The sequence below is a fragment of the Ursus americanus genome, chromosome 1 (genome assembly GCF_024610735.1).
Source record: "Ursus americanus isolate L20-20 chromosome 1, mUrsAme1.1.p, whole genome shotgun sequence".
NCBI classification, from domain to species: domain Eukaryota; kingdom Metazoa; phylum Chordata; class Mammalia; order Carnivora; family Ursidae; genus Ursus; species Ursus americanus.
In genome coordinates, this window is record NC_142127.1 from 103,188,084 (window position 1) to 103,196,127 (window position 8,044).

The 8,044-nt window shown below is 58.8% G+C and overlaps 1 protein-coding gene across 1 annotated transcript; it reads right to left on the reverse strand.

Moving 5' to 3' along the window:
• Window positions 1–1,577: 1,577 nt before the first annotated feature.
• Window positions 1,578–4,032, reverse strand: GBX2 (gastrulation brain homeobox 2). Its single transcript, XM_045794211.2, has 2 exons — window positions 3,510–4,032; window positions 1,578–2,504 (listed from the first exon to the last, which is right to left on the reverse strand). The coding sequence occupies exons 1-2, from the start codon at window positions 4,030–4,032 to the stop codon at window positions 1,981–1,983; spliced, it is 1,047 nt and encodes a 348-aa protein (XP_045650167.1). The 3' UTR covers window positions 1,578–1,980.
• Between the last annotated feature and the right edge of the window lie 4,012 nt (window positions 4,033–8,044).

The window sequence follows — 8,044 nt, forward strand, 5'->3', positions numbered from 1 at the left end:
CCTTCGGAGGACGGGCCACTCCGTTTCATTGTGCTCGAAAACCGAGTCTGGGCCATTTTCCGCCCCTGGAAATCTTGGGAACACGGCGGGAAACGCTGACTCGGTCGCCTCCGTCCCTCACCTTGTGCCTGAAGTGCTGGCCGAGGCCTCAGTCCCCAAGGCCCTCCGCCGCAGGGAGGTGACGGGTGGTCAGCGGTGTAAATTAAGTCAATACTAGTATTGACCAGGCGCGACGTGCTTCCGCTTCTAGGGCTGAAAACCGCGGCGGGTACGGCGCGCGGCTGCTTCGGAACCTGCTCCCCAAGCCGAAGGCCGAGGTTGGCGAAGCCTCTGGCTTCTCTTCGCCCTTCAGGCTGCAGGTTGGCGGGCCGCGCTCACTGGGGCTCGCCCGCTCCACGCCCCTGGAGCGCCCGGGGCCCGTCCACGACAATCTCCAGTGGGCCTGGCCCGGAGCTCCGGGCTCGGGAAAGGAGCCGGCGTCAGGGCAGGGCTCGGGCGCGCGGTACCCGGGTGTGGGGGCAGTGGGACTGGGGGGCCCGGGCACGTCCTTCCCGCGCCCTGGGGGCCGCCCCGCCGAGGCCGGGAGCTGCCCAGCTCTCAGGCACCCTTGCGGACCGGCCGCCACCCCGCCTGCGTTCCTCTCCCCTACCCTCTTTGTGCTGCAGTCGGCCCCAGAGCCTTTGGGGTGGGGCGGTGGTCCGGGCCCGCCCCTCCGACCCCGCCCGGAGAGGGAGGTGCCCGGCCCGCCGGCGCTCCCGGCTCGACGAGCCCAGCCCGGTTGGGTGGGTTTCTGCTCCCGTCGCAAGATAACGCCCGGAGCCTGATTTGTGGGCGCTTGGGTCAGCTTGGGGAGCGAGCACCGCTCCTTTTCCGACCCGGGACGTTTGGAAGGAAACGCGTTTCCTCCCCGGCAGTGGTGGGTTTAGAGCCTCAGGAGTTTGTGAAAAGCCACCTATACCCGCACTCGCTTTCCCTCTTCGGGGCGCCCGCCTCCTCCTCCGACCGGAGTTTGCCAGGCTCCTAGGTATTGATTCGACCATGTGAAAGGGGAGATGCCAGCTTTCTAGGAGGAAAATTAGGCTTCCTTAAATTTATAACCCAACTAGAGCTCTTGCTCTCCACTTAAAAACCTGGTAAGGTGCAGGGTGGCTCGTGTCCAGCCAGCCTGCAGAGACCAGGACAGGGGACTTTTATCCCATACTGGCCCGGGACCAGTCCCCTGGCCATTCCCTAGTAGTGCCATCTAAACAGTCAAATCTGGACACACTTACGAGACCCAGAGATTGGTCTTTTTTTCCTTCTCTCTCTCTCTCCTTTTTATTATTCACAAGACTGAGATTGTTTAAATGTCATAACTTATAAGAAAATAAGCGACATTGAAATAAATTAAACACAACGGAGATGTGCTTCGAACATGGCTCAGATAGGATGTGCAACCCCAGGAAAGAAAGCCAGGCAAAACCAAAGCAAAGCAAATTTCCAGCCTGCCCCCAAACATCTGCTTTTCAGTCAACTAAAACAAAAAACAAAAAACAAGATAGAAACAAAAGTAAGCGTAAGCCCCATGGTGTGTTCTTGAGTGTCATGTTTTTACCTTTGGAAAAGTATGGAAAGGAGGCTGCTAAGCGCGGCGGATTACAGCAGAGGTTTTGTTTTCTTCTGGAATGTGAGTGGAGAATATTACTGGGTAGTTTGGTCCCATAACTTTCAAAATACTGCAGCTGCGATCCAGTTTATATAGATATCTATGTACAAAGTAGGACAGTATAATAAATATTTAGTGTATCTTCATGTGTAGCTGTAGCCCCTTCAAAAGCAGTCTTGTAAGCCTTTTTAATGAATATACTCTCAATGTGCTTGGGATGTCCAAAGTTGGGGGGGTGACTTTGAGTTTGCTTCAAACATGGCAGAGGCCACTGCGCTTCCCTGCAGCGCTGCGGCTTCCCCACGGCAGGCCAGGCCCTGGCTCTCCCTGGGCCCTCAGGGTCGGGCCTGCTCCAGCTGCTGGTGCTGACTTCTGATAGCGAACCTGCTGACGTGGACGGGGATGGGCACGACGATCTTGGGGTTCCTGGAGGGCTCCCCTGTCTTGGAATTGGCATTGCCAGCCTTCACGCGTTTCCACTTGGCGCGCCGGTTCTGGAACCAGATTTTCACTTGCACCTCGCTGAGTTTGAGGGCGTGGGCGATCTGCGAGCGCTCGGTCAGCGAGAGGTACTTTTTGCAGTGGAACTCTTTCTCCAGCTCCAGCAGCTGCTCACTGGTGAAGGCGGTCCGCCGCCGCCGGTTCTTGCCCGTGGACGTGGTGCTGCCCGCGGCGCCGCCGCTCGGCGCGGTCTCCTCCAGAGCGTGGCCGGGGTCTTCCTCCTTGTGAGCCGCCTGGCCGGTCAGATTGTCATCCGAGCTGTAGTCCAGATCGCTCTCCAGCGAGAAACTCTCCTCCTTGCCCTTCGGGTCGTCTTCCACCTTTGACTCGTCTTTCCCTTGCCCTCTGACAGCCCCGACTGAAAGCAAAACCAAACGGCGTTTTATTACATTTCGCACACTGGCCCTCCTTTCCCCTTCCCACCGTCACTTGGGCCTTTTCCCCCCTTAGCGGATTGTCTTTCTATGACATTAACACATTGTGATTTCCTGGCCTTTGAGGGGCAGAGAAGGGGGGGGGGGGCGTGAGAAAGCTCAAAGGAGGAAAGACAGTACAGACTAACGGCCCTTTGCCCAGAACCATCACTCAAGGGGCCGCCAAGCCACGTCTGCACCCTCCCAGCCTCCGGCAGCTTAAGGCAGAAGTAACAGGAGGCCTGAGGCCCAAGAGAGCGTCCTCTTTGTCCCCACGGTAGGGGCTGGGTGAGGATGGAGGGGGAAATTCATGATCCAGTGAAATTTTAGTGAACCTCAGTTACATTGCAGTCAAAGTGGGGACACAGGGAGGTACAGATCCCAGACCGTGTCTTTTTTTTTTTTTTTTTGAGACAGATAATGTTGGCAAAAGGGAAGTTTTGTAGCCTTAGGAGAAGTTCCCACCAGACACCCCAACACACACGCAGACGCACAGCCTCCCAGGAATCCGCTTCTCCCGGGCAAGCCCAGTGAAGGGGTTTAATAGGTCTGGGCGCCCCCGGCCCCAGCACACGCACTGCTGAGACGCACAGCCTAACCCGCCACCCCTAAAGGCTGAAACCTCTCCGGGACCCCAGGTCACGGCGCGCGGGAGGGGGGATAGACTCATCCAAACTCATCGCCAGACAGATAAGCCGCCCCGCGCAGCAGCTGGCCCCAGGAGCTAAATGCCACTCCACCCCCTAGCTTGTTGCTCGGCTCTAAATGCCCCCCGGAGGCCTAGCGGCACAGCTTGGCCGCGTCCTCCTGCTGCTCAGGAGGGGGGGAAGCCGGGGCGGGGGTCGGGAGGGGGCTCGGCCTCGCCCCCTCGGCCCCAGCGGGAACTCGGAGCTGGCTCGCCCCCGCCCCCTCCCGCCCCCGCGCCCGGGTCGCGCGCGCCGCCGACTCACCGAGCGACGCCTGCACAGCCTCGGCCGCGGAGAAGGCAAGCAACGAGCCCTCCTTGGCCAGGAAGCCTTTGCCGTCCTCAGTGTCGGCTTGCAGCGCCTCCGCCTTGTCGAAGTTGCCGCCACCCGGCAGCGGCTGCGGCGCGAACTTGCGGGCGGCCGCCGCCTCCTGGTGCTGGGGAGACGCGGAGAAGCCTCCAGGCAGCGTAGCCATGAGCGTGGAGGTGAGCGCCATGCCCTGCGCCAAGCTGGAGCAGAAGCCGGTGGGCAGGCTGGGGATCTGGTGGTGAGGGTGAGCGGGCGGCAGCGCGGGCTGCAGCGCGGCCTGGGGCAGCGCGGGTGGCGGCGGCGGCGGTGGCGGCAGCACCACCGGCCGGTAGGGCATAAACATGGGATAGCCGGTGTAGACGAAATGGCCGGGGCTGGGCTGCGGCGGGCTGCCGATCAGCGAGTCTATGCTGAAGGCGGTACTACTCCCCAGCGGGCGCTGCATCATCATCAGCGAAGGCGGGAACGCTGCGCTCATAGACGCGCTCGGGAGAGGCCAGCGAGAGGCGAAAAGTCCCCGCGCCGCCGCCAGGAAGCCCGCCGGGCGCCGGGAGCACAGCCGGGTGCGCCGGGCAGGGGCCGAGCAGGACCCTGAAAGCAGGCGCCGCCGACCCTCAGTCCTGGGCGGGTTGCATGCCCGGCGGGAGCGCGTGCGGGCGGTGCGAGGGGTGAGGCCGTGCGCCCCGGAGTGGAGAGGGCACCCGGGCCCCGCGGGCTAGCCGGTGCCGCTGCCCGCCGCCTGCCCGTCGGAGCCCGCGCGCGTCTCGTCTGCCACCCTCGGCCCCGGCTCGCAGCCGTCGGTGCGTCCGTCTGTCGGATCCGCAGTCCGTCGCCTCCCGCGGGCTGCTGGGGAGCGCGCGAAGCTGGCGCACTTGTCTTCGGCGGGCGCCGCCAGCACCTTTAAATCGCGCTCCTCTTTCTCATTCACATTTTGCCTGCTGCCTAGCCGGTCTTACCTCACGTGGGGCCGGGCGCCGCCGCCTATTGGCTGCGCAAGGAGGGGGCGGGGTGAAAACGGGGCTCCACCCCTTCCACCAGGGCTGGCCGAGAGCGGGCTGCGGGCGCCACCGGCGGAGCGCGCGGGCCCGAGAGCCGGGACCTGCGCGCCGGGCCCGCGCCGCGCAAACTTGAAAGGGACTGTTGGCTCCAAAGCTCCAAGGGTCGAAACCCGCGGCCCGACAGCTTTGTCGAGGCCGCCTCCCAGGGCAGCTTCCGGGGTTAGGACCTACCGTGGCTGGGCCAAGGGCGTTTTATTTCTTCCTCAAATGCACTGGAACAAACCTGGCCGCGGCTCACCCTAGCGTTGGGTGCTGCTGCTGCGCCCGTCGTCCAGAAGAGGTTCCTGGAGTTGGGAATAAGGTCCTGCCCCTTCACATCCGCCCCAAGGGCGCTGGTCGGGAGCCGGAATGCCCCAGCCACCGGCGGGAGCCGGCCGGGTTGCTCGCCGCGGCCCCCCGCGCTCCTGGGCGGGGCGGGGAGGCTGCTGGTTCCCCCATCCCGACCTGGGCCCTCCTGTGAGCGATCCCTTCTCATTTTTCATGACATTCTTAATCATCGCACCTATTTACACACTTTGCCTGCGCGCACCAAAATAACAACCACGATAATTATGATAATAAAGCGAGTCCTTTATCTGCTCCATCCTCGGGGAGGAAGGGGGAGTTGCCTCCAGATTGTATAACGTGAGATTATCCTGATGAAAGCTTTATGATGTTTGCTCAAATAAAAGCTGCGTTTTGTAAATAGGCGCTAATTAAGCACGTTGAGAACGGAGGGAGCGCTCACCCCAGCGCCGCCACCCGGTTTCCTGAGCGAGGACTCGAGGGCGCGCGGTTCCCCTTTGCCTACAGCAGGATGGAGCCCGTTCCCTCAGGACGTTTCCCCTGTCTCGACAATGGTAAAACCCCAGAATTTGGGAGTAAGGGAACTGGAGGGGAGGGAGTGGGAGCTAGGGAGGTGCTTATCCCTTTCCTTGTGACAAAAACAAGAACTTCCAGTTCTTGAATTTCTCTTTAAAAATGGAATCTTCCGTTGCAAGGGCAGCCCGTGCAATGCGCGCCAGCGCGCGCGGGGCTTCCACGCGCCTCCAGGGCCTCGGCTCCAACTTCCCGGATCTAGACGTTCGCCGGGAACGGCTGACAAGCACCTGGCTGGCGAGGAGAGGAGAGAAGGGCATTGTTACATCAGTCATTAAAAATCAGCTCACGCCGAGGAGCTAGTGGTTGGGGAGTTGGCCCGTGTTGGACGTGTGTTATGTATCACTTACAAGCACATTTAATTGGGAGATAAAGATAAATCGATCTTTATGAATTTATCGACCCTATTCTTTGAAGCTCTTCTTTCTCGCTCTTCTTTCTCCCGCTCCAACCCCAAGGCCCCCAGGGGGACGTCTTAATTCCAGACCACCTCTTCAGCCGTGAGTCTGGCCAGGAACCCACTGCCCACCCAAAGGGCCCTGGAGGAAAGCAAGGAGGGTGCATCCCCGGCGCCCCCGAGTGCTGGGAAAACTCGCTGGCCCCGCCGCCAGCCGCTCTCCTCCTGCTCGCCTCCTCCCCCCCGCCCCACCACCACCCGGACAAAGACGTCTCGAGCGCGTTTCCCCACTCCAGGCCGCAGTAATAGATGGCTCCGGCGGCAGGCGGTTTGAAAGGAATTCATTAGGACGCTGCTGACTGTACCGCTTGCACTCCCTTCACGCCCAGACCCTGAGGTGGCTTAGGCGGTGTGAGGGGGAATCGTTGGAATGCGCGGGGCAGGAAGTGTCTGTGGGGTCTCTAAGCTCTATCCCTCTTTTTCTCCAAAAGAAGAAAAAGAAGAAAAGGAAAAGGAAAAAAACAATCGAAGCCCAGGGCAAAAGGCTGATTTCTTTATGAGCATAATAAATACTCCCTCTCATTATGAGATAGTTACAGGCACACAGTCTCTGGTATGGTTACCTTGTTTTTTGAATACTAAGAAAAAAATGTTCGACTCCTTGCTTGATTTACGTTGCTACAGCCGGGTCTCTGCGCCGCTCGACACTGGCGTGCCTCTGTAAGCTGTTACTCATTTTACCTAGGCAGATTTGCCATCCACTTTGCTATTTCCCCGTAAAAATGTTGTTCTAGGGACTTCTGTCACCTGATTACCCTCCGAGAGACAGGGATTCCTTTGATTATTTTGGTGATAATTCTACATTTAAAGTTCAGCAAGAAGATTTAGGTCCGTTGAATTATAGCTACACTTGAAATAATTTGATGGCATATTATTTGCATCCATAAATTGCTCTGGAAAGTATTGACTGCGGGGGTTATAATACTAATCTTCTTTTATTAGTGAGTTCAGAGAATTCTCATCAATATGAATTTTATTTACTAGTGTGCTTTTTCTCGAATGCAATGCAGTAATATTTTCTCATCTAATGCTTAACTGCTCAGAAAACGACTGTTCGCGTCATAAAAGGATTCTTGTGTTTCGCCGTGATTAACAAGATTCATTCGGGGCACCTCAGCTACCTGCAAAGCGGGGACTGCGGATAATAAAAGCCCCTAGAGTTCTTCCTCGTCTCCTCGGAGAGATTTATGGGTAGCGAGCGACAGGTACCTGTTTATCCATCCTCTGGATTCCTACCTGCTTACCTCGGAACTGCCTCAAACTGCAGAGCCCTTGGGGTGACTCGGCCGGGCCCAGGCTGCGCAGGAAAACCACCCCGCACAGATCTTTGCAACTTTGCCTTAAGAGGTCCCCCACCCCCAGCTCCCTCGGATTAGGAAGAAGGAAGGATACAACCGCAGGCACATCTAGGTCCTCCAACTCCAGCCAACTTCCGCGAACTTTTTTTGTCCCCCCGGGAAGGCTCCCGCGGGGAGGAAGATGGCCCACCCCTTGGGCACTTTCCTCGGCCGGTGCCAGGCTGGTGTCAAGATCGTATTCAGCCACTTAAAACCTCAGACGTCAGTAAAAGTGATGGTAATTAAGTTGTCTCCACGCTTCGGGGCTGTCCCAGTCAACGTTTGCATGCAGGTGTATGGAGACCGACTATAAAATGCAAAATGCCCAAGGCGATGAATATTCATGTGGCAAACTTGCGTTGGCCCGCCGAGTCCAGCCCGGTGGAGGAAACCGCGCGAACCGCGCGTTTTCGTGCGGCCGCCAGGGTGGAGGGCGCGGGCGGTCGTGGAGAAGGGGCAGCGTGGGGTCTCCAGGTCTCCGTGGGTGCGGAGACACCAGCAGACCTAGCGGGCCGGGTGCTCCTGCCCGCCACCCAGTCCCAGGAGACAGGCTGGTTTCTCCGGCAACCGTGTTGTTTTTATTTATAGAGACTTTGAGTGGCCTGATCATTCGGTCACTGCAGCAGCTCTTGCTCCTGGCAATCGTTGGGAAATAGCTTGGGATGGGTTTTATTTATGGAAGGGCAATTGGGATTCACACCCAGCAAACCCACAACAGTCCCTCCCAAGCCCAAGACGCACTTACAAAGGGGTGCTTGTGTAAAATTCCCCATCAGACAC

Bases quoted from the DNA above. Each gene is read 5' to 3' on its own strand.
- GBX2 (XM_045794211.2), bottom strand. From the start codon at position 4,032: ATGAGCGCAGCGTTCCCGCCTTCGCTGATGATGATGCAGCGCCCGCTG. The intron at 2,505-3,509 runs GTGAGTCGGCGG...TTTTGCTTTCAG, and splicing joins GGCTGTGCAGGCGTCGCTCG to TCGGGGCTGTCAGAGGGCAA.